The following is a 26802-nucleotide window of genomic DNA, read 5'->3' on the forward strand; positions in this document are numbered from 1 at the left end:
CAGGTCGGCGGGGATGATTCCATCTGGTCCCGGCGATTTATAAGGTTTGAAACTGCCAATGGCAGATTTTATATTGTCTTCCGTAATAAAGTCTATTGGAGGACCCTCATTGAGAACTGTAAGATGAGTTCTACCATCTTCATTGCATAGACAACCTGGGAAGTGTGTCTGCAATAGTAATTCTAGTGTTTCTTCACTATTAGTTGTCCAATTGCCGTCCTCTTTGATGAGGTAACTAGGGTTGCTGTGGCTCATTGATATAACTTTCCTGAGTCTACTTGTCTCAGAGGTACTATCTATCTTTTGACAGAAATCTCTCCAAGACGCCGTTTTAGCTGCCCTAATGGCATACTTAAATCTGCGTTGACAGTCTTTGTATCCATCCCACGAGTTAGTTCTTCTCGCTTCGTTATACTTGGTTCTGCATTCTCTTCTTAGGTCTGCTATGTCTGTGGACCACCATAGAGGTTTCGGTTTGCCTCTTTTCGTCCTTGGAGGGCAGGCTGCTTTCGCAGCCTGTTGAAATGCTGAAGTCAGTTCATCAACAGTAGAGTCGAGTTGTAGCTCGGAGTTAATTTGGTATGTCATGCCCGTAAGGTTGTTGGCTACAATATTTTCGAACATACCCCAGTTTGTGCGTTTGCGATTCACGACCGGTTTACACAGTTTGATTGGTAATTCAATGCTATACGTTAGGTACCTATGGTCTGAGAAGGAGTTGTCTTTAGACACTCTCCAATCTCTTATAATTTGTGACCCCCGTTCATTGACACACGTAATGTCCAGAACTTCCCTTCTAGTAGCTGTTACGAAGGTAGGGGAGTCGCCTATATTGCTAATATGAAGATAGTTACACATGATGAATTCAAAAATGTACTCACCGCGTTCGTTAGTGTCTGTACTACCCCAGACATGATGGTGAGCATTTGCATCTGCGCCCAGGATTAGTGGTATGCCACGTCTCGCGGCTTCCTCTGTTGCACCTCTTAGGAGTGGAGATGGTGGTGGTTGTACCGCGTCATGTGCCATATAGGACGAGGCAAGCCATATTGTCCTTCCGCAGGACTCCACTGATACTACTGCGTTGTCCGCATCGCTGAATTGCATCAATAAGAATACATTAATATGTTTTTTCACTAGTATACACGACCTGGGTTTACCTTTGTCGGTGACATAGACCAGTTTAAAATCTTTGTTACTCAACCCGCAAACCCGATCTTTTATGACCCATGGTTCTTGGATGAGAGCGATTTCCTCTTCTCTTTCAGCGAGACGGAGGATGAGTGCGGCTGAGGCCGCCTTACTGTGGTGGAGGTTGATCTGTACAACCCCCACCATCGTTGGTGTGCGTTGTTAGATGACAGCCAACCACGGTTTGGTCAGCGATCTCCTCGTCAGAGGAAGTGGGAATATATTCCTCGTCCTCCAGAGCGTCTGAGAGATCGGAATATTCCCCCATATCCTCTAGGGTAACCCTTCGGAAGAGTTCGCCTACCATACCGGAATTGGATGCCACCTCGTCGTCCGTTAGGTTGTCTAACGCAACCGTCTTCTCCTCCGCGGATGACGTCAAGTTATCTGCGGAGCTGTCCTTACTGGCTACATCCTGTCTGTAGACATGGAGTGTCAGTGATTGGAAGCCGTAGTTCACCTTCCATTTCAAGTTAGCAAGTGGATCCAGTGATTCCTCATTTAGGATGATCACCGCTAGTCTCCTCTTGCCATCCACTTCGCCGATCTTTGCTACTTTCCAATCGCTGGTAGGTAGCTCGGGGTTGCCTAGTTTGAGCAGTTCCAACACTTCCTCTGGGTCGGTGTGGAACTCTGGTATCCAGGCTCGTGATCTTGGCCGATTGGGGATGTCTTCACGGAGGACCACGTCGAGGCGGGCCCCTGGCCAAGGCTCCCCTATGCGTTTAATTGCCAGAGTGTACAGATCGACCGATCGTTGATCCGCGCACCTGGTTAATTTGACGCGTGATTGGAACCAACCCGCGTCTGAGCAGCTGGGTGGGGGTCCTGGATTTTCTTGCAGGATGTCCCTGTAGACTTTCCATAGACTCCTGCTTATCAGATCCCAGTTTGCTTGCGTGATCGCACCGTCATGGGAACTGCGATCAATCACCGCCCTTATATGACTTCCTTTCGCTACTTCCGCAAAAGATTTTTTAAGAACCTTGGTTGTTTGAGTGGCGGACACCTTGGATCTTTTGGCTTCTGCCGATGTCCCCTCACTCGACCTTTTGCGCTTACCTTGCGCAGAGTCCATTTTAGCCTTCTCCCGGTGTTCGGCTATGAAGGCTTCAGCCCACGCTTTGGAGTCTGACTGCTCCTCCGTCAGATCCTCTAGTTTAGTGTCCTTCAGTCTCTCCAGGATCCTGAAGGCTGAACGCTTGGTACGGTAGTACCTTTCTGAACCACTAATTTGCTTCCGGGGGTGGGTACTACCCGGGGCAGTGATTGTGTCAGAAGGGCGAGCTCCAGAAACCATTGGCTGAGCCATGTGGTCTGGTGCCACCGACGTCGATTTGGGTGTTACTCCTTCTGGAGTTCCCGTGTCGCCTGGAGTGACGGAGACAGCAAGCTCGGCTTGTCTTGGGACAGGGCCGTCCTTGCTTCCCGAAGGTTTTGTTGCGAGGGGGGGTCTACTCCTGACCCCAGATGTGGATGGGATGTCATCACCAACTTGTCTTGAGACAGGGTTGGGATGGCTACCAGTAATAGGCCTCGCTGCCGTGGAGGCGATCCCCGAAGGGACGGAGTGAGAGCCAAGCCCTGGCTTAGCCACGGGCTTGGCACCGCTCGTATGTGTGGTCTTTCCTGACGAAAGACCTGACCTTCCTGTAGGGTTGGGTCTTGCTTTGTGTGTGCCTTTATCCGAGGCTACGGTTTTTTTGTGCATTTCATATGTTCATTATCGTCCGCGCTGCTCGACGTGGCAAGCGTGGCGGACTAAGATTTTTAGGGGGGAAAGGGGAAACGTCGACCATGGCAGTCCCCTCTGCCATGGCAAGGTCATTCTACCTCCTGAGGTGACCCGGTATCAGGAGGGCGCCGTTAGAATACAGCCGGATACCCCTGGCTGCAAACCATCCAGTGGGCACGGTAACGCATAACACCCTGGATTAGGGGGGAGAAGGGAAAGGATAAGATGGGATACCAGGGTTAGGGACGATGGGAACGTCGGTACGGTGATCTCCTCATAGGGATTGGCTAGCCATTCAGTGCCGAACTGGCAATCCAATCCCCATATGGAGCTTCCCTCTTAGTTCGTGGTGAGTTAGCCTTCATGATATGAGGGCTAAATCACCACTTAAGCCTCATCCCCGCGGCAAGGAGACCAACATGATGAGGCTCGAAAATAAACATGCATCGAAATATTATTTCATGTAACGGTATTTCGCTGTAGTAGAACTTCAGCAGTTGTAATATTGTACCTAATTTATTGGCTCACTTGTATAGAGGCGCTCAGACGCTACATTATTTGGACAAATCGTTTAAAAGGACAAATCTTTGTCTTGACCTTAACTCCTTAGAATCGCATCAAATTCCGCCCTTTCAAAAGTAAAAATTAGGGAAATGGCAAATGTTTCAGCCAGCAAATTAACTGTTCGAAAGGATATTCTGAAAGTGCTACATCTGAAGCCAAAAAATATAAAAAAATACATCTTTGAAAATGTTTCGCAAAGAACGCTGCATCGAGGGACCACATGTCTTGGAGTTCTGCTACAAATAACGATCCCGGTGTGTGGAAAGAAGTAGTATTGAGTTACGAAAAAAGTTCAATGTGGATGGGCCGAATAGATACAATTACTATTCCCATGATTTAAGAAAGGAGGAAAAGTACTCTCGTCGATATCAGAGCCGTGAAGTTTAAGTCATGGTATGGGGAGTAATATCGTACCATAGCGCGTTTGAGTTGAAAATTCTAGACAACAAAATGACGGGAAAGATTCGTGAAACATTTGGACCTATTGATTAAATCTTTCAGCAGGATAATGTACTTGTACACACTTCAAGTGAAACTTTAACATGTTAACCGTATTCCTCAGATCTGAACATTATTGAAAATCTGTGGATATGGCTTGCTCGTAAGGTTTATAAAAATGGGCAACAATTTGAAGACAAAACAGCTTTAATTCGAATCATTAAAACGGCCTGGTCTGAAATTTCATTAGGCTATCTGGAAAATTTGTACAAACCCGTGCATCAACGTATTTTCTAATGTTAATAATGTAAATGAATTACACAAGGTGGCAGCGCAAACTATTAAGCTTTAAATAATAAATTAAAAAATAACGAAATTTCTTATTTTTATTATTATTTTTTCTTATTTGGTCAGTGCTAAATACGGTTGCTTTAATAATCATTTTCTTCCACAAAAATTATTGCCTCTAATGAAGTGTATCGGACTGTATGTTATCTCAAAGCACGATAGTTGAATGCGCATTACCTTGAAATTTTAACATAACGTTGCATTTGACTCCTTCCGTTAAAGTAGAAAAACATATTAGGTAGGTATATTATTGGAATAAACTGAAATTATTGTGAAAATCTTTGCATAAAAATATGTATGTATTTTGAAATTTTGCAGACAATACTTAAAAACAAGAAAGAAGATTAAATAACGTAATTAAAATATTACAGTATAGGGATAGAACAAAAGATATTTAGGAACACTAATACAGAATAATTTGTAAATAGGGACGCCACTTAACTAGCAAAATTAATTGAATTCGTTAGTTAAATTAGGTTTAATATTACCATGTTGAATTAAAAAACTGTAAAATCATTAAAAAGTTTGCAAGTTTCCTAACAATATTTCTGTATAAAATAAATTGTATACTTTTATTTGCAGACCACGCCTAAAGCAGAAACTACTCCGGATCAGGAGACAGGGCCTAGTACTTCAAAGAAAACAATTATTGTTTCAAGTGCAGCAGAAGACACCCCACTTCTCGGTAATGTACGATCATAGCAGGAAGAAGATTGGATATAAGTAGAAATTAAAAATAGAAATACTTTATTTAGTTTTTTTCTCAATTCAATCCCATCATGGGGATGTATATACAGTTTTGTATACGTATTTAGAAAACTTTTATTTTTCTGTATTTTAATAGCATTAAATATATGATGTATTTAAAAAAAATGAACAATTTTTTTAATATTGTTTTTAAATAAAACATATATTAAATTACTCAAAAGTTTAACGAAATATATTAGAATTTCATTTATTTTGTGATGTATGCCCTTGACGCGGCCGCCGTAGCAGCGTGACTACCAATGGGGAGTGCGCAGGTTCGAATCTCCGTACACATGAAAAATTGTTTCCTATAGCGGTCGCCCCTAGGCAGACAATGACCAACCTCCGAGTGTATTTCTGTCATGAAAAAGCTCCTCGTTAGAATTCAATTTTTAATTACTCGCTGGAGAACTTCGGTCGGTATCTTGTGAATAACTTTAGTAAGGTTGGCTTCCAATACCTCAATCGAAGCTGGTGTATCCACAAAGCCTTTGGACTTTACATACCCCCACAAATAAAAGTCCAAAAATGTGATCTTGGTGGATAATCCACTGGTCCAAGACGAGAGAGGCTGCGGTTAAGCTGACGTACATTTGCTTTTAATATATTATCAACAACTTTTACCAATTACAGTTGTTCGTTTTATTATTAAAAACTTATATCTAAAAATTGTCTATTTGGGTTTACTAACTAAAATTGTCTATTTACAAAAAATTACAGCCCTTATAATTTCACACCATCCTCTCACCTCTAAATTTGGGTTTAGTTAGTTCAAGGCGAAAGGATTATTAAAAAATGAAATCGCATCTAATAGGAAATGCATAAAAAACATAACTCATAAATTGTATCAGAGTATTTTTAGATTTCTGTGTTTTCGGTTTCAATATTTTTGTATTTTGAACGCAAAGTCTATGACGCACAACTTTTCAATTGTCGGGGGTTTTTAAGAGCTTGTGAATTTAAAATGATAATACCAAACAGAAATATTTTTGGAATTAATTTTTTCTTATTATAATACTCATATACTCGTATAACTTCATTTTATTTTATGGTATACAATTTCATTTATTTTTTGAATATGATATCCTGCATATGCCCACCTCAGCTACATATAAGTTAAGAGCACTGTATATCAAGTTGCGCCGTCTTGTTGTGACCAACTGTCGTCGATGTTTAGCTGATAAAAATTCAGTCAGCATAGCTCGATAGCGCTCGTCATTCACCGTAACGGCAATTCCTTCCTCATTTCGAAAAAAACTAAAGACCGATGACGCCGCCAGTAACCGCACGTAAATTGGACGAAGTGCTCCATAAACTTCGCGAACAGATTTATTATTGAATGCATCCGAAGGCGGAATGTGGGTTGGCTTTCCAATCCTACCACGATAAATTTTCTTATAATGTCTAAGTGCGTGGATCGAATTTAAAAATTATAACACACAAATGTAGGAACTATATCAGCTTTTTGATGTATAATGTAGTACTTTTTATAAATTACCATTAAGAATTAATAGCAATATTTAACGTTGAAATGCTTAATTTTTGTGTAAGCTTGAAAAAATACCCTACTACATACGCTCATTTTACTTAAATACAAGCACAGAGAAGTAACGATAATCACTTATAAACACTCCTTATTAAGTCAAGATTTGATTTAAAGTTATTTTATAATAATATACGAATTTTATTAAAATTCTATTCTTCATTTCATTCTTCTGAACGTGGCGAAAAACTGATAATGAGAAAAGGATAAAGCGAAATCGAAAAAACCCAGTCAACCAACAATGAGGTTCGATAGAACTTTTGTAGTTTTTAAAAGAGTTAAATTAACCTTAGGCCTTCGATAAATCATTATTTTCAAAAATAGTGAAAATTAGGACTAAGAAATCGTGGCGCTTTTCTGTTTGGAAATGTACATACATATGTACATATATATACATATGTTACAAAACAAAAAATATTTTCATAAATAGTGAAAATTTGGAATACAAAATTCCGCGATTTTTAGTTCAAATTTTCGCCGGCGGCGCCGTTTTGTTTTAAAATACAAATTATATACATGCTCCAAAATATAAAAAAAAAAATATTATAAAATAACATTTTTATACAAAATAATAAGTTTTTCGCCAGGGTCACTTAAAAATTTTACGATAATGCAACATTTTCATAAAGAGTGTGAATTACAAAACCTAAGTTAAATGCTTGCTGGGCTAACAATTGTTTTATAAATACATTTCTCTTCAACGATATTTAAGTACAAGATGTAAATACGGTCGTAAAAAACCTAATTTTTAAGCTTTTCCTGGAAGTTCTATAGGGACCCGAGGAGGTTGGGACTTTCATCGTTAAAATGGTGTGACCTTGCTCTTTCTATTGGGTGTGGTGAGTGGTGCCTCGCTCCCTCTCCCTCCGCCCTCATCCAAATATATCGTGTTGGTAATGGATAATTTAGCCAGGCGGCCGCCGCAGCCGAATGGGTTGGTGCGTGACTACCATTCGGAATTCACAGAGAGAACGCCGGTTCGAATCTCGGTAAAACACCAAAAATCTTTTCTAAGAACGGTCGCCCCTCCGCAGGCAATGGCAAACCTCCGAGTGTATTTCTGCCATGAAAAAGCTCCTCATAAAAAATATCTGCCGTTCGGAGTCGGCTTGAAACTGTAGGTCCCTCCATTTGTGGAACAACATCAAGACACTTCTATTGCAGAGTAAGTTTCTACCTTTGTGGCTATATATAGTACATATGTTTTTGTACAATTGGAGAACCATATACGTAAAGATATATTGATTTAATATTTACCTACTTTGAGAAAACAATAAATAATCGCTTCGACATTTTCCTATTTCCATTTACTATTGAAATGTCCGGGACTGAATTTTTTTATAAACTTCTTGTTGCTTATTTTATATTATTATCGCTTTATGAATGAAGATAGTTTGTTTTTCTTCTTCTTGATGGACGCGATAACCGCTAACGCGATTCTGAGTACTTTGCTCCTAGAAATATGAGTTCTAACTTATGAATGAATTTCTTTTTGGCGTACGAATTTACTATTTTGTTTTTGTAATCGCTAAGCATAGAATTTCAGCTTTGGACACCATGTGCGCAATGTGGTACGAAGTTTAGAATACAAGTATGTCATTTTTATTAGTGATTAATTATGTTGAAGTCACTGTAACAAACATTGCAATAGCACAACCTAATGTAAGTTTTCTTAGGCTTATATGTACCATGTATATAAATATAAATACATGTGAAATGAAAAAGACTAATTGCTTTGGTTAAAACGAGCTAGCTTGTATTAATACACAGTAGGTAGGGCCGTAGAGAGTATATCCGGGCCCCGGGGAAAAATTGCAAATGCGGGCCCTTTCCAATGATGTCTAATTCTGACAACCCTCTGAAAACTCCGGGCCCGGGAGAAAACAGTAAGCAAAACTTTTACATTCGACCGAACTTGGCGCGCTTTTTTCGGTCTTGGTTCGTGCGGCAGCTTCCATTGAGATGATTGAGCCTTGGTTTTCATAATCATAAACCCACGATTCGTCAACAAGGGTTAGGAACCTCTGGAGCAAATTTGGGTCGTCGCGGACAGAGTCCAACGTCTCATTAGCAATGTTTATGCGATACTGCTTTTGGTCGAAATTGAACAGTTTTGGTACGAATTTTACGGCGACTGGTCTCATGCCCAAATCATTGAAAACATCGAATGGCACGAGCCAATCGATATGTCTAGGTCCTCAGCAACTTCTCTAACGGAGATTCGACGATTGGCAAATACCATTTTCTTCACTTCATTAATTTTTTCGCCGTATGACACAGTCAACATTCGGAATACATCCGCGCACCAAATTTCGTTTTTCACACAAAATTTGATACAGGTTCTTTAATCCATCTTTTTAAATAGGTAAAAATCGAAGACGAGCCGAAACACCTGCAAGCAAAGCAGCTGTCAACAATTAACTGAACATTCAAAATGGCCGAACTCGTCGGCCTGAATGAGAGACATGAATACCAACATATCGCCAAAAAAAAATCAAGATTCGAATATACGTAGCGTGCGAAAATTCAAAATTTACCAAATATTGACTATTTCCGAATGGTACAGAAAATTGGGATATGGGGGGCTCGTTTTATGAATAAAAATACTTTGCTCGTAGAAATATGAGCTCGAACTTTTCAATGAATTTGTTTTTGTTGTGTTTTTTAATTTTTGACCGACGGCAAATAAGCATGAAAGAAAAATGTACAAGTCTGCTGTTATGTTATTTTGCCGAACACCAAATCATGGCATTTTGCATTTCAATGCAAACGCTATATTTAATTCTGTTGACTACGCTACGCTATGTTAACAATCTTTTGTTAACTTTTCCAAGGCCGTGGTGAAATAATAAATATTCTTACCCGCGTTTTGTTAGCATTTGACATTTAACCTGCTCATTCGTTCCTGCGCGAATTTACGTTCTCTGCAATGACTACCAATTCTCTTATTGTACAGCATTTTGCCGAATTTTGCAGAAACGGGCTACCGACCAAATAATTCGAAATACAAAAGGTTTGATTTTTGTACAATATTATAATATATTTATTTATGAATAAACAGCAAAATAATGAACATTAAATTTATTACTACTTGCTATGGCGACGAGTTTTCATTATGCACGAAATTAAACGTTGTCTAATTGAGCTTAGGCTTGAAAAGTCAGATTGGTATGATGACAAAATAGGGCAGTTAGGGGGTTACTAAATCAAAACTACATGATCGTCTGTGCATAAGGATGCTTAAAGAGGAAGAAAGAAAGCAAGTATTACTTAAAATTTTTAAAACACAATACTCTATAGGGTAATTATTTTAGTTATAAATAAAAACTTTTTTATTTATGAGACGAGCAATAGTTTCGTTTTTACATATTGTTGTGTACAATTTTATACGAGCGGGAGATTTCGAAGACAGCACACAGTGCACTAAACAAAGTATTTCAGATAAACTATTGTGGCTATTTAAATGCACGTTTTCTTTTTCAAAAATCTGGAAGTAGGATATGAAGAATGTTACTAAGCTATTTCCGAAAGCTTTATTTTCAAGACAAGACTTAAAAAACATAGCTCCTTTCGATGAATTTGAAACAGTCACGAACATTGATCTAATGAAAGATGGATCTAGATTTCCATCAGAGATTCTTTTACATATTTTATGTTCCAATATCTTATATTTGCTAACATATAAACTGCTTGGAGGGTCTAAAAATATATATCCAATTAGAGAAAAATCACAATTTAAAAGCAACCTTTCGATCGCTATATCAATATTTTCCGGTGGTAATTGAAACATCCTTTGTACTAACAAATTCATTTTGAACTGGGAAGAATTTGCATTTAAATTCTTTGTGCATGTCTTATTATTATATAAGAGACTAACGTCATTCTTCAATAGTTTCAAAATGTTTTCTACAGCATAAACATGCTTATAGCCCTCAGCAGTGGCTAAAATTCTGGCTGCTGAATGAAGCGTAACTCCCATAGCATTAAGTTTTGTGTAATGCTCTTTAAAAGACAGTCTGTCATGCGTATATTTATCTAATATGCTTTTTACTAAATCATCTCCCGCAATTTCAAAGCAACTTTCAACGAACGCTGCGCATACTAAAATCGTTTCAATTTGTTTATACGTTAATATACCAGAATATTCTATATTTAGCCAGCTTAGTATTTTGAAACAATCGGATGTTGCATCTAGATTTTCCGATAATAGAGTCTGTCTTATCCAACAATCCATCTAGTATACTCCAAATAAAAACTGAAAGTATACGATAAGAATCATAAGAAATATTTTAGTTCCTATAGATAATAAGGTAATATTTACTTTGTGGTGCGTATAGAAAAGTGAAGCTTAGTGAATATACGACTACATATGTGTATTTAGTGATGATGAAGAGCAACATTATAAAAGTGTTTCTTGTTAATAACAAAATGATTATTAATACTGGCCAATACACATCGATTGGCCCAACAAACTTTTTTTACCAATTTTTTAATATGCACCTCAAAGTATATACTTATCGAATAAATTTACGTTGTTCAAAAAATAGTTGAAATAAAGAATAGACCAAACTCATCGAGTCACAGACAACGAGCAGCAGTCATATAACTTCTGCACAAATATGAACGAGACGTTATCAACAAAACGGTCCGCGGATGACATATGGCAAAAATACATTTTTTGTTTTTTGGTAGGACTGTTATAAGCTTACATGGCAAATTTCAGCGTGATATGTCACATAGTTTGTTTTTTGTGCTACTGTAAACAAGTCAAGCTCGAGTGTGTTCTTCGAATTCTCTTTTATGACTTCAATTGTCTCAAAATGGTTTCCACGGAGCGGCAACTTGAGCTTGGGAAACAGGAAAAAGTCACATGGAGCCATATCATGAGCTGGTGCATTATCGTGATGCAAGAACCATGACTTGTTGTCCCACAATTCCTTCCTTTTAAGACGAATGTTCTCGCGCAAACGCTTTAAAACGTCTAAATAATATACAGCGTTAACTGATTTTGCGATTTGTGCGATTTTCAAGCACAATTTCCTTTACTTTTCCGATGTTTTGTCGTTTACTGATGTTGCTGGACGACTTTCATGAGGCAAGTTTTCAACCGATGTACGGCCCTCTTTGAACGATTTGTACCACTGGAAACCACGTGCACGCGATAGAGCAGAGTCCCCATAGGTTGTCTGCAACATTTTTAAGGCGTCTGAAGCCGAAATTTTGTTGGAATAACAAAATTTAAACAAATTCTTTATTCAACTTGAATTTCCATCGTTAAATTCGAAGAACACACTTGAGCTTGACTTGTTTACAGTAGCACAGAAAACAAACTATGTGATATATCACCTTGAAATTTGCCATGTAAGCTTATAACAGTCCTACCAAAAAACAAAAAAATTTTTTTTGCCATATGTCATCCGCGGACCGTTTTATTGATAACGTCTCGTTCATATTTGAGCAGAAGGTATATTATTATCATGGTCGTACATGTATGAAGGGTGTTTATGCCGCTACAACAAAAACATAGTGAACATATTTCAAAGGTGTGACCAATACGAGTATCGGACCGTTAACCGGCTCTCATAATTTTGAAAAAATCAGCTGATTGGCTAACATCACATGGATCATGACGCAAAATATGATTGTGTTGGTGAAATATCAACCGATGACGTGGCAGCCAAAGTTACTCTCAAAATTTGGTTTTTTATGTCGCGCGATTTTTAATTCCAAATTTTCGCCTGCGGCGCTTTTTTTCTTTTTTTTTAAATATATATATATATATCATATATTCATAATATAGTGAAAATTTGGAATTAAAACTCGCGCGATTTTTTATTCCAAATTTTCGCCTGCGGCGCTTTTTTTTTCTTTTTTTTTTTTTAAATATATATATGTATATATATATATCATATATTTAAATTGCATACAATCAAATATACTTTACTGAAAATCAAGCATTAATATATATATGTATATAAATATATACATATATCCATAAATATACCTATATCTATATATATATATATATATTATATATATATATATGAATAGACGTATATAATATAGAAATAATTTGTAAAATTTTGTATTTCTATTCATTTATTATTTTCTAAAATTGTTTATTTATACGATGTCTGGCAGCACTTCGGCTGGTTGTAGTAACCAAAATAGGAGGATTCTTGGTCAATTTTACAATTTTTAAACTCAAATAACTTAAAAACTATAAGCCTCCGGCAAGTGAGGTTTTCACTTTTAGATAGTAGAATACCCCCTCTACCCCCCCTTATACCCCTTTTTTTAAAAAAGTCGGGGGACCAAATGGGTATTTTCCCCAAACAAAAACACCGAAGGAATTTTTTTAATGTGGAATGTCACCAACGAGCATAAACATTAAATTGTTTGATCGATACTCCATTTACGCATATCATCACTTTCCAATTTTAAACGTGAATAGGAATTAATTGGCAACTGTCAGTGTTGCCGGATGCCTGCAAATGAAAATAAAAATGTGAGCAAAAACAAAGTATTTCAGCTCAGTGTTGATGATGGGGATGGGGGTTATTGTGCCTTCTTACTACACACACGCATATGACGTTTTAATTTTTGTTTCAATAGTTTCAACGTGGAAAGGAGTTCTATGCAAAAACACACTGGATGGCGTAACCAGAGTTGGACTGATGAAGACTACTTTTTGAAGCGCGGTTGAAGGCCGCCCACGCGAAAAGGAGTTCTACGCAAAAATACTGTGGATTGCGTAGCCGGAGTTGGACTGATGAGGGTTATATTTTTGAAGCGCGGCCGAAGGCCGCCCACGCGAAAAAGAGTTCTACGCAAAAATACTGTGGATTGCGTAGCCGGAGTTGGACTGATGAGGGTTATTTTTTGAAGCGCGGCCGAAGGCGGCCCACGCGAAAAGAAGTAAAAAATTTTACTTTTATATTTTGTCTTATCTCGCCGAATTCTATCGAAACTAAAGAACAAATTATTATTATTATTTTTTTTTTTATTTAATATCTCGAAAACTAAGCGAGATATCAAAATATTTTTCTCCTTCATTTCGTTTTCTTTTGTCGAGTTCTATAAGAATCCGCCATTAAATTGCGGCGCCACGGAAACTGCTGTTGCCTATTCAGTTATAAACACTATTTATTGAGTAAACATTTGATTTAAGGCTTTGCTAATTATACACTTTACTTAATTTATAAAAAGTCATTCGATGCATATTGGAACGAACCGGTTTTTTTCCGTTCGAAAGTTATTAACAAAAAACACTTCAATAATATTGCTTTTTCCAATCTCCAACTACACGAAGGTAAATCCATTTAGGGGTAAACTTCACCTTCTCTTTACACATCGTAATATATTTCAACCATATTTACCAACCAAATCCGGTAAATCTTGCCGATAAATTAAATATATTATTAATACAAATGTATACAATGTTTGTATGCTAAACTAAATAATGATGTTTTGTTGTATTCCTTAACATAGTTATACCGTGTTTAGACTACGGGTAATTATTATAGCCAAGAAAAAAGTATACGTACATGGAAATAAATAGACAAGAATATTATTATATATATATATATATATATTGATCTGATATATATTCAACACATTTATTAAATTCATTTTAAAACTTTTTTTCCTAATTCATTGATTTGCTTGATAAAATATAATATCGTTTATAGTGAAAATTTGGAACGAAGAATCGAGCGAATCTTTCAGTTAACTTTTCGTTCGTCATACAAACATTGTATACATTTTGACGTTCAAATACATTTGAATTCAAACAGTCCCCGACGACATCGCCCCATGCCATAGCAAGACCACAGTTACTCCCTAAAGCGGCCCGGTGTTAGGAAGGCGCCGTTGAAATACAGCCGGTCTGGTAAACCCCCTAGGCAAGGATAGGAAATAATGGGATGACAGGGGTTTAGAAATAACAAGGGATCTTCGTCAGTACGATGATCTTCGCATGCTGAATGGATGGCTACCAAATACGCCGTAAAGTGGATGGATGGCTAGTTCGTGTTGAGTTGGTCCCCATGATATTGGGGCCAACCGCCACTTAAGCCTCATGGAGACCAATATGATGAGGAGAAATACCAGAAAGTATGAGCCAAAAATTAGAGTAATTTTTAAGTACATATGTACATATAAGCAGAGGTGCATGCGCATAAAGTAGGCAGTCTTAAGTTGAGCGTGTGAACGTAAAGTAGAGTGATTAAGAATTAGAATTAAATATAGGAATTAAGTTGTGTTGCCGTTAGCTTCTAACTTTTCTTTGGCAGTCAATTAGTCCAACTCACTATAGATAGAGGTTTTATTTGGAGGAAAACGTAACAATATTCTTAAACAACTTTCCCCTCTCCTGTTTTGCTTTGCTATATACGGTAACCCTTGTCAAATTGATTATTCTTCTTATTACCCATTAGCTGGATATGTTGCCTCACGTGACGGTCTATTTCATCAATGTTTCCCAATGAATACCTTCGTCAATTATCGGAGCGGCAACTCCTTATGTACCTTTAGCAGGTGATCCTTCAGAGTGCGGTTAAATCTTTCGACTAGATCTTCCGATTCCGGCTCCAAAACATTAAAATGTCCGTAGCCCTCAATTTTCACCTGCCGCTAACTACTTCTGATATCTAGAGAGAGTGTCATCTATCCGCGATAAGTAAATGCGTTAACAAGTCTAATGAGCTGTTGTTGCTTTTCTAAATTGTTCGTCAAGTTATTTGAGCATAGAGATAGCGAGCGGGGAAATGGCGAATAGAAGAGGTCTATTGTTTATAGACTGCGCAATAATGGTGGAACAACATGTTGCGCTACAATTTAAAAAAAGGGAATATCGAATGCTCTGTGAACGGACTTAAGTCCAACCAATCGTAATGATCGATAGATTCATATTTATCATCTCGAACAATATATTTAGTTTACTTCAGTGTTTCTATAAATAAGAATATCATAAATAAGAAAATGAATCAACGAAGGAGTGAGATTCAGTAAAAATTATTCTTAGATGCCATAACATTTGGAGTATTCCCCGAGATATGCAACATAAAATGGATTTCGAAGTTCCTGTATTAGCTGGATACCTTAATGTGCCAATGCAATCTAGCTTTTCTTTAAACCGAATATCGAAAAAGGTTAGTTGTGTTTTATACGAATTATAGAATGCACTTCGGAAATAGTTGCGAAAATCCTGAAACCTAATATATTGCGAAATTTATACATTACGAGAAATAACCCAGAATGCAAACATAATTATTTTCTTAACAGCTAGACATTTATAAATGGATATATGAGTGAATATGAGTTAAGAGTAAGTTGCAGTTCGATTTCAAACTGCTCCAGGAAATACAATTTTTTAGTTGGCTTAAGGTGTGCAAATTCCTCACAGTTTCCTATCAGTACCATCAATTTCACTTGTTAGCACATTTAATACAAAGGAGCACAACAAAAATGGTCTACTGTGTATGTAATGATAATTTCAAAAGCTAACATTGGGAATCAAAGGGAAAGCAAAGGCTCGAAAAGTTTACCGGCTCAAAACCAAATTTTATAAATAGTTTTTTTTATAAACGGTTCCTCCTAAACTACTTTCTAAGAGTATACGCATTTTAGAATTAACAAATACATAGGTCTCCTAGCTTTGGTATACAGTTTTTAGAGTCTAAGGATCTGTATAATCACAGTATATACATGTTGTTGTTGTAGCAGCATAAACATTCCCCATACTTACATACGGTGAATGCTGCTGGAGTGACAGTCCTTGGCCTGATATAAATCCGGGTCGTTTCGGTAACGTAGAACCGACTGTCGTGGAAACGACAGTATATACATATATAGGTACGGATCTTTTGGTTTTTGTTCCTTTTATTTTCGATAGTTGGCCAACACGAGTAAAAATAGTGCTTGGAGATGTTACAGTCACAGTGCGCAAGGCAGTAAATGCTGTCGACGGAACATTCACACCATTAGCACTAGTCATAACGGCTCCACTCACTTAGTGGAGCAATGGGCCTTTTCTTACTTATGTCGCTGCACTTATCATATGCGACGCAGTTGAAAGTGCTAAGCTGATACTTTTCTGATGTTTACTAATATTATAATTATAATAATAATGTGTACTAATATTGATGAATGCTTAGGATCGTTACTCTGCACAAACTCCCATCTTAGGGGCATTTCTTCTCTTGTATAGGGAAGCATGAGCGGGGTATTGAGTGGAACCCTCTCACGAATGTAAATAATTGTTTAATCATCAAAATTTTTTTTTGTCGCCTTCAAAATAGACTCCATTCAAAGCAATACACATATGCCAACGATTAGTCCAGTCATGAAAATACCTTTTAAACGCGATTGAAGAGATCTTCAGCTCCTTCAGCGAATTCTCCTTAATGGCCTCTATCAACTCAAAGCGGCGACCGCGGCAAATTAAGTTTTGGAAAAAGGAAAAAGTCGCAGAGGGCTAAATCCGGTGAATACAGTTCGATGATATTTGTCGAGGTTTTGGTCAAATCAGTGTTCACAATATGAGCCTTGTGAGACGGTGCGTTATCATGGTACAAGATCCATGAGTTTTCTTTCCACAAATTGGGCCATTTTCTACTTACATTCTTTCTCAAACATCGCATAACTTCCAAAAAATATTCTTTATTTACCATAGAACCATTTGAAACGAATTGCTAGTCGACAACACTATGATAACCAAAGAAAACGAATAGCATGACTTTCATTTTTGACCGACTTTGACGTGGTTTTTTGGGTGTCGGCTCATGTGGGTAGCGACATTCAGCCGCCTGTTGACTGATTTGCATGTCAAACCCATATACCCACATCTCAGCATCTGTTATGATGCGCTGGATAAACGTTGGGTCCGAATTCACTTTTCCGTTAAAACACACAAAATTAAAAAAAAACACTCTTTATTCATAGTGAATTTCGCAGAGCACAACTGCGGTTAACTGATATAATTAAATGCCAAAAACAAGCTAATTGACAGATCACGCTCAAAGTCAGCCACAAAACAGAGGACAGTTGTACTAACATTCCAGCAAAAAAAAAATTTAAATATACGTTGAATTCATTAAGCCCTTTATGTCAAGCAATCTTTACCGGAAATATGCCAATGAAAGTTGCTTCTGGCACTTTTGGGCGGCTTTTAAGTTTAGGGTTTCAAGGGAGGCAGCACCTCCAGACAAGCAGTTTTTCAATAATGTTTTACAAAAAACTGAAAGTATTTATTATCTTTACATTACATATTAATATTCATGCTTAAATTAAAAAAAAAACATGTATTACGAGAAAAAGTATTTCGATTAAAGTTTTCGTTTTTATTCATCATTCGTTGCACGCTTATCACTTCACTTACTTTATAGGACCAAACCATTACGAAGGCTGGATGGTGGAGACCACACTGAACCCTTGGAACAACAGTGTTTGCGTCCTTAAAAGTTTTAGCGTAGATTTTGTCGCTTTGTTTATTAAAAAATTTAGCAGTGAAAATTTTCTTAACTGTGAAAATAATTTCATGGCCGTTGACCGCGCACCACCGATGAAGCTACTTGTGTCTGTCGAGTCTAATTTTCTTCAAGCGCGTTATCAAAAGATGACAAGTTGAACGACGGAAGGCTTTATATGAACGTCATCTCTAATTGGTCTTGACATTAATTTCCCCACAACTGGAGAGATGTAGCCATGGATAGAATAAAGTGGAGAAAAATTGTTGATGAAGCTATGGTCCACCACGGACTGTGAGGCTAAGAAGAAGAAGAAGAAGAAGATTAATTTCCCTGGACACGATTTTCTGCTTTCTAAGGGAATTTCTGCGAATTCTTTCTCGAACGGCTTTTATAGCTGCACTGGTTCGAACTACGTAACTACTTAAAATGTAAATTTTTTTTAGCAATTCGTAAATTCCTTGCCCTTTTACCACACTTATGTAATGCAGTCACTGCAATGAGATCCTTAGCTCTATACTCTATTGTTAACAAGCAAAATTTGGCACGAAACTTAGTACACACGTAACCCGTGAGACACGTGTAACACTGACACAATTACGTTCTGGATACTTATCCAGAATTGACCCCAACGTACCAAACATATGTCCGGCATGTGAAGGTACCCCGTACAAGACTAACTACCTTTTCACATGCCCTCTAAAACCTACTCATCTAACAGCCCTCTCCCTCTGAGATCTCGTCCGCGTAGTTGAGGAAATGCCTCCTGATGCGCCTGGGAGGTGGCGCAGGCTCGAGCAGGTGTCTGCATAGGTGAGGCCTGCGGTAACACCCTAGCAGAAACTGCTTACTGAGCAATTTGTTATGCTCCTTAACAGGCAGCATTTGGGCCTCATTATGCAAATATTGTATAGGTGACTTAAGAAGGCATCCTGCCACGGTTCTTAAAGCAGTGTTTTAGCAGGTCTGAAGCTTCGTCCACTGCGAATCACTGGTTGCAGGCGACCAGACAGGCGCTGCATAGTTTAGAACCGGCCTATTGCTTTAAAAGTCAACAGCAGCATTTCCTTATCTTTGCCCCAAGTGCTGCCGGCGAGCGAGGAATCTCCAACTTTCCCCCACCAAGTCCACGGCGACCCTCTTTACCACCTGGACAAAGGAGGTCAAGCTGTCCCTTAAGGTAAAAGTCAATGATACACCAATTCCGACGGTAAATAACCCCAAAATTTTGGGTGTAACCTTTGACAGCCTGCTCTCCTTCTCTGCGCATACAACCGCAATTGCCACAAAAGTCCCAAATCGCAACAAGGTTCTCAAATCGCTGGCCGGCAGCACTTGGGGCAAAGACAAAGAACTGTTGCTTTCGACATTTAAGGCAATTGGCCGGCCGGTTCTTAACTATGCTGCGCCTGTCTGGTCGCCTGGAACTAGTTATTCGCAGTGGACAAAGCCACAGACATGTCAAAATACCGCCATTCGGAGAGCGACCGGGTGCTTCCTGATGTCAACCATCCAACACCTTCATAACGAGGCACAAATGCTCCCAGTTGCGGAGCACAACAAATTGCTCAGCAAGCAGTTCCTGCTCGGATGTTACCGTAGGTCCCATCCCTGCAGACACCTGCTTGAGCCCGAGCCGCCTCCCAGGCACGTCAGGAGACACCTCCTTGACTACGCTGGCGAAATCCAGGACAAGACTGACCGTAACCTACTGGACCGGACAGTATTTAGACAGTCTATAAACGACATTCACTGGGATACCGTTACCATCTTCTTGAACTCCCGTCCTGTGAATGCCTATGCTGTTAACAACAACAACAGCGAGGAGAGCAAGCTGTCAAAGGTGACTCCCAAAATTAACCGTCGGAATTTCTGCATCATCGACTTTCACCTTGAGTTGTAGCTTGAGCTCCTTTGTCCAGGTTGTGAAAAGGGACGCCGGGGATTTAGTGGGGAAGAGTTGTAAATTCCTCGCAGTGAAGAAGCGAGAAAGGCTGCCGAAGTAGTCGTTTACCTTGGAGCATAGGCCATCAATGTTATTGCCCGACGCTATTATCGTGCAGTCATCGGCGTATGAGACCTGGGAGACTCCGTTTCCACGACAGTCGGTTCTACGTTACCGAAACGACCCGGATTTATATCCGGCCATGGATTGTCACTCCAGCAGCATTCACCGTATATAAGTATGGGGAATGTTTATGCTGCTACAACAACAACAACCAGGGAGACTCCCACTGGTGGCTGGGGGAGTTTTGAGATATAGAAGTTGAAAAGCAAGGGTGAAAGAACACCACCCTGCGGTACACCTAGCTTTATTTTCCTCTGTTTAGATGTTTGGTCGCGGAATATCACCGACGAATGACGATCACTCAGGTAGTTCGCGGTCCACCTCTTCAGCCCTGGCGGGAGTGTTGACTGTAAAATGTCATCTAGTAGTGTGGCGTGGCTGACTGTATCGAAAGCCTTTTTTAGATCCAACGCTACTAGGACAGTCCTCTCGCAGGGGCGGTTTTGGTGGAGGCCGCGGCTTACCCGGGTGTTTATGACGGAGAGTGCCGTGGTGGAGCTAAGTACTCTACGGAAACCATGCTGGTGCGAGGCTGGGGTCAAGTGTTTCCTAAAGAGTGGGAGTAGAAGGGCCTTAAGAGTCTTCACTACTGGTGAAAGGAGAGTTATCGGACGATAAGACTCCCTTTGGTTGGCGGGTTTCCCAGGCTCCAGCAGTAGGACCACTCTCCCTAATTTCCACTTATCAGGAATGATGAGAGTGACCATAGACAGGTTGAAGACCCTGGTGAGATATTCTACTCCCAATGGACCCAGCTTTTTCAACATCAGCATGTTTAGGCCGTCAGGGCCAATGGCATTGCATGGTTTCATGTGCTTGATGGCCCCCTGAACCTCATCGCTGGAGAAAGCAAGCGGCGCACTGTTGTATGTCAGTTTGTGCAGCCGTATGGTGGCACTACGTTTTGATCTGTCGGCCGGAGGATGCAAAATAAATTGCCGGCTAAAGTAGCACGCGCATCTCTTCGGATCCGACGAAGCATGACCGTTGAAGGTGATACCAACCTTGTCATTGTGCTTCGTCGGGTTCGACAGGGACCTTATGGTGGACCAGAGCTTGCTCACACCAGAGGTGAAGTTATTTGAGTTCAAATGCTCTTCTCATTTGTTCCGCTTGTGTAGAGTTACAGGTTGCCGCATCTCGGAATTGATATCCTTTATCCGAGGTTCCCCTGGATCGGCCTGACGTAGGTTGATCACGCTCGTTCGCCAGAACAGCTGCTTCGGCTGGAAAATTGAGACGTATGCCCCTGATCCTTCCAGCGGGGTATGCTATTCCCATGGTAGCCGGTTCTACGTTACCGGAATGACTCGTGTTTTTCCCGACCAAGGGCTGCTGCCCCAGTAAACTAGCCCTGTCTAGTGTACTAGTCTATCGTAGTCTAATTTGTCGGTAGGAATAAAATTCTTAGACATGAATAAATAAATAAATTTAAATATTATTTTGCTTTACACGTATACCAATTTTACAAATTTATTAATTGTTTTGTTCGTTCTTTCCGTTAACAGAAAAACTGCCACAGATATTGCCTACTTTTCAATTCAAGTCGGCATGGTATTGAACGTCTCGAAATTTGCGAATCGAAAGAGGACAAGAATCCGAAAATAGTAACACTTGAAAATTGTGTAAAGATAACTCAAGAACCTGCCCCCGCAAATCTAATACAAGTTATAAAGAAAACTGAATCTCTAACATTAAATACCCTGTCAGAGGAGGATTTAAAAGAATGGACGAATGCATTACAAATGGTTGCCTTTCGCAACAAAAACAGCCTCCACACCCCACAAGCAGCAATAGAAGAAGATAATGATTTATATTGTAGCTCTTTTGGGGATGGTTTATTTATTATTACTCTTATTCCTTCCGATACATCAATACGTTGCAACCTTGAATCGAAATCGTACATTCTCCACTTAACTGCAACTGAACTTCAATTGAAGTGCACGGAAGACCTTAACGAAATAAGAGCAAGGTGGCCGTACCGATTTATTCGTAAATATGGGTATCGTGATGGAAAATTTACATTTGAGGCAGGCAGGAAATGTTGCACTGGTGAAGGCATATTCACACTGGACCATACCAACCCCCAAGAAATATTCCGATGCATGGCCGCAAAAATGAAGTCTATGAAAAAGCTAATAAACTGTGACAGTCTCAATAATGACATTAATGAAAACCATTGGAACATTGCTGCAAATATGGAGGCAGGTTCTCGAAGCCCCTTGGCACCCAACAATCAACAGTGCACAAACATCGAAAATAATTCCCATAGTGGAGTTTCTTATCGAGAATTCACTGCATCAAGTGATTCTCTTAACAGTTTTTTCGCAAATTCTAATTCCAATTCGATATCTACCTTACTACCCCCAATTATAAAGCAGATCCCGAACAAACCCCCTCGTAAAATACAGCCGCCATTTGTATCGTCCACAAATTCTAATAAATCAGTACCACATGGAACAAATCTAAACTTTCAATCAAATTCTGAAAAATTATGCAAATATCCAAACTATGATGCAGTTTCAATCACAACATCGAGTGATCCCAACAAAACTGTTGGATCAACCCTAGTTATTAAGCCCAATTCTCCAGAGTGTGTGCGTAAACAAAGTCTACAACTGCCTAAAGACAATAAGTCAACATCAAACACTGAACGAGATTACGAAAGCATAGAAGCTGTTACTGATGCTTGGAAGACACTTGGAATAGATGATGTAAAACACACTGAACGCATTTTGGCTAACCACAGCGATGATGTCTTTATTGAACCGAGTTGGCAACGTCCTGTCACCGTGTGTCAACGTTCTTTAAAAGAAACATTTTTGCCATCAAAAGTTTCAAGAGTGATAGATATTGACATTGGAGAAGGAGGTGGAGGGGGAACGGCTTGTACCAATTCAAGAAGCATTGATGATACGTATGATCGCCTCGATTTTATGTCGCCAAATAATAAAAACTCGAGTGGTTATAACACCCTTGTGTCTGTCATATCGCCTACTCGTAAGCGCTGCAATTCCCCCTCACTTGGCGATTATGAATTTATAGGAAATCCTGAAGTGCAGTTTTCCAAGAAAAACGAAGTAGTCAACTCTGGAGTTAGTCGAACTTCCAACACAACATCGCCATGCCCATCTTCACTTGCACTTAATTGCAACATTGTCGGCTCAAAATATTTCGATTCGCCAGTCGGGCAGCAAACGTTTCAGGACGCCAAAATTTCACCGGCTCATCAAAATTATAGTGGCATAAACTATACAATAGTTAGTAAGCCTAAAAGAGTTTGATATTAAAATTTTATTTAAAAAAAATCCTCTTTCAAAACTGTGATTGTCGTATTTGAATTACAACTGTTTTATTCGATCGATTTACAAAGAAAATACCTGTAAATCCATACATACATATGTGCGCCATATAGCAGAAGAAATAAAACTTTTATTGCATACATATATTTTTTAGAAATTAATAAAAAATAAATAAAAAAATTTGCAATATATTTCTGTTTGAAAATGGCGCATTACTGACAATGTCAAGGAGCTCATCGAAGCAACAGCGTTCCCACGACAGTGTGTTCTATATTACCGGAAGGATCCGGCCGAAGGCTGTCATTCCCAGCAGTGGTAAAAATTTAAGACGAAGCCCAGAGTGGGAATTTGTTGGCGGTAAATTACAGATGCACTAATTACCTTATTATTTGTAAAAACCAAAAATCTTAAGGTTTTTCGAAGTCACTTGCCTGCATTTTTAAGAGATTTAACCCTTTGTTTTTTTGGTTTCATTATCACTCGTCTGCGTGCTAAAATTCGTGAAAAAGAAAAAGATTCAAATCCTTTCATTATCATCATTAGATTTATATTATCCGACGTACTTTCGTGTTTTAAAAGAAAACCTTTTTTAAAGTAAATATTAGTCTCTTACTGAGTTCCTGGAAATATCCAGTTTGTTTGCGTAGACACATCACAAAGCAATACTCAAAATTCAAAAAAAAAATTCAAATGAAACTAGAACAAAAATACTACACAATATATCTTTTCAGGTCGCAGTGCACAAATATACTAGCCATTTATAATATTAATAACATAATTAATATCTGTTTGTTAGTTTACGTATACAGTAGGGCTCCAAGCGTATTCCTTAAAGGTGGTGGCACTAGACCAACAACAATGTTTTTTACAATACAAAATGATGAGAAATGAAATGTTAATGAAAATTCAGTGAATGGCATGGTAATATTGTGATTTATGAGATTTAAACTAAGCAGACCTGACGCCGTATGTTAAATTGTAAAAGCACAAATTAATGTAAAGCCTCCAAATGCAGTTTGTTTGGGGCACCTCATTTGGGACCACGCACAGTCAGTATTTCTACTAAACTGGACTTGCGAAACAGTACACCTACGTACTAAAACCTAACTCCGACATCTGTAGCTTTAGTTTGCCCTGCGGTACCGCCGTTTAAGCATTGCATCGCAGGGCCAAGCTAGCCCGTATGGCTCTTCATTTATATTTCTGTCTCCGTCTACCGTTACTTCTTTGTCTTCTTTGTTTGCTGCGTTCCCATTCCTTTTTCCGCACTTCGTGTAACGCATTTGCGGACCATTCTCTCATTATGGTCGATACCTAGTTCGATTGCTGCATGTGATTTTCAATGTTGCCCGGGGTTATTCTTTCTTTTATGATTTCTTCAATGGACATTGTTTCAGATCCGTATCTCGGGCAGGAGAAGAAGACATGTTCCACGTTCTCACTACCGATGCCGCAGAACGAGCAGTCTGCTGCGTCCTCGTGGGCGAGTTTTTGCAGATACTCTCTATAGCAGCCATGTCCTGTGTCAGGTAGTAATATGTGTCCCCACGTCTTTTTTCAACCCAAGCCTGCACGCTTCTGATAAGTTTATGCGTCCACCTCCCTATTGTCGCTAGGTCCCACCGATTTTGTCACTCAATTATGCTCCCCCGTCTTTCTTCCTTACGCTCTTCCGCCGTTAGTCGCCTGTTTAGGCTTTTAGCTTCGTCGTAGACTCTACAGAGTTCAGAGCCACATGAGTGTGGACTGGGTAACTGTGACCACCAATGTTGGCCATAATTCTGGATAGTGCCACCGGCACCATGACTGCTTTTCCGCATGCTTTTTTAATGTGCCCCTTGAAGCTTAGTCGAGCATCGATCATCAAACCCAAATATCTGAGCTGCTTGTGTTGTGAAGCTAAACCCATCAATGTTTAGTGTGGTCGTTTTTAACTTTTTTCTACTCGTAATGAGAACTGCTTCTGTTTTTGTCCTTCTAGTTGGAGTTTAACCGCCGTTAGCCATTGTTCGACTTTTGTTGCTGCCTCGCTGCAGATACTCTGAATCTGAGGATTGTTTTGGCGACTATGGTCAACGCAATATTGTCTGCGTATCCCATTATTTGCACTTCTCTCGTCATTGGGAGTAGCAGTACCCCATCATATAGCACATTCCATAGGATCGGGTCCAATACAGATCCCTGCGGTACTCCGCCTGTCACTGCATATGTCATCTGTTTCGTGTAGAAATACTCTTTCCGACAGATAACTGTTTATAACCCGTACTAGGGGCCCAGTATGCCGAGTTGAAGACGTTTTTGACATCCAAAGTGGCAACTGCACAGTATGGCTGTGTTCTTAAATGCAACATGACGCGCAAACTACAATTGCATAATAAAGAGAACGTTCAGAAATGCTAATATGGCAGCACTGCAATAATCAAGCGTTCAAAAAGACAACAATTCTATCAGTTGTCACTCATAATTTCTATCAAAAAATTGTTTACTGCATTTAACTACGATGTCTGATGCAAAGTAAGTGCAAAACTGTTTTATTTTAATTTTTGTATTGAAATTTAGTTAAATTATGTTAATAATAATTGTATAAATTATTATTTTTAAATTTTTAGTGAAAATCTCAGTAATGCCCTGATATAACACCCTGCTATTGCATAGCTTCCATAATGTCATGTACAGACAGTTCTCTAACGAATGACCATCACGGCCAAGCCTTGCAGTTACCCAGTGGAGTCAAAGCCTTTTCCAAAGCCTAATTAAAGTAAAACTATAAAATATTAATTTTCATAAAACTTATAAAACCTTACTTTAAAAGTGGCCCAATTCATTCGGAAATGGGAATAGAAAATGTCCTCGGGAAACGACTTTATTGTTTTAACAAACGATTTGTTTTTAGGTATTTTTCTTTTTAAAGACAAACATTTGTACCTAAACATTTTTCTCTTTGACTTCAATAGCCTTCTTTTTCTTAAATTTAAAGAAAATCTATCTTTTCTTTGCTCACAAATTTCGTCTAGTGTTAGATTCAGCAAAATTTCCATTTTGGTATTATACGCGTTCAAAAATGCAAACAAACGTATTTGCAAATTGTCAAAAATTGTATAAGAAGTATCAAATGTCAAACTTGCAGTGTTGCCACTGATGCTTATGCTGCAAGTCATGCCGCATTTACGAACACAGCCTATTCTTTATCACCATGCATCCATCTGTCACCCAATATCCTTGTTTGCAATGTTTGTCACCTTCCTGACGGCGTCGATGGTTGAACGACCTTTTCGGAAACCAAACTGATGTTCGGATAGTTCAGCCAGCACTTTCTCCAGATGCTGTTCCAGGCACGTGCAGATTAATTTCGAAAAGATTTTACCCATAATATCTATCATGCAAAGTGGCCGATAAAA

The 26802-nt window shown here is 39.0% G+C and overlaps 3 protein-coding genes across 8 annotated transcripts in view; 2 read left to right on the plus strand and 1 right to left on the minus strand.

Annotated features, from left to right (window-relative positions):
* Positions 1-5140, plus strand: part of LOC129237421 (autophagy-related protein 9A) — a 61491-nt gene extending 56351 nt beyond the window's left edge. Inside the window, exon 14 of the mRNA XM_054872167.1 lies at positions 4859-5140. Coding sequence (XP_054728142.1) covers positions 4859-4978 — 120 coding nt within the window. The 3' untranslated portion in view covers positions 4979-5140. The remainder of the gene's footprint in view (positions 1-4858) is intronic.
* A 4440-nt stretch (positions 5141-9580) lies between these two features.
* On the minus strand, positions 9581-14054 carry LOC129239268 (uncharacterized). 6 transcript variants are annotated; one of them, XM_054874637.1, is made up of 2 exons: positions 13946-14054; positions 9581-10821 (listed from the first exon to the last, which is right to left on the minus strand). In XM_054874637.1, the coding sequence occupies exon 2, from the start codon at positions 10798-10800 to the stop codon at positions 9877-9879; it is 924 nt and encodes a 307-aa protein (XP_054730612.1). In that variant the 5' UTR covers positions 10801-10821; positions 13946-14054; the 3' UTR covers positions 9581-9876. The 6 variants fall into 6 exon arrangements, with proteins under 6 accessions (XP_054730612.1, XP_054730613.1, XP_054730616.1 ...); XM_054874638.1 differs by having other exon boundaries at positions 13950-14033; XM_054874641.1 differs by lacking the exon at positions 13946-14054 and adding an exon at positions 13801-13895.
* A 1448-nt stretch (positions 14055-15502) lies between these two features.
* Positions 15503-23548, plus strand: LOC129238877 (uncharacterized). Its single transcript, XM_054874100.1, has 2 exons — positions 15503-15718; positions 21611-23548. The coding sequence occupies exons 1-2, from the start codon at positions 15623-15625 to the stop codon at positions 23384-23386; spliced, it is 1872 nt and encodes a 623-aa protein (XP_054730075.1). The 5' UTR covers positions 15503-15622; the 3' UTR covers positions 23387-23548.
* The last annotated feature ends 3254 nt before the right edge of the window (positions 23549-26802 follow it).

Source organism: Anastrepha obliqua, chromosome 2 (genome assembly GCF_027943255.1).
Source record: "Anastrepha obliqua isolate idAnaObli1 chromosome 2, idAnaObli1_1.0, whole genome shotgun sequence".
Lineage (NCBI taxonomy): Eukaryota > Metazoa > Arthropoda > Insecta > Diptera > Tephritidae > Anastrepha > Anastrepha obliqua.

Coding starts and splice junctions, on each gene's coding strand:
- LOC129239268 (XM_054874637.1), bottom strand. CDS start 10,800: ATGGATTGTTGGATAAGACAGACTCTATTATCGGAAAATCTAGATGCA.
- LOC129238877 (XM_054874100.1), top strand. CDS start 15,623: ATGCAACATAAAATGGATTTCGAAGTTCCTGTATTAGCTGGATACCTT. Junction 15,719..21,610: donor TAAACCGAATATCGAAAAAG/GTTAGTTGTGTT, acceptor TTCCGTTAACAG/AAAAACTGCCACAGATATTG.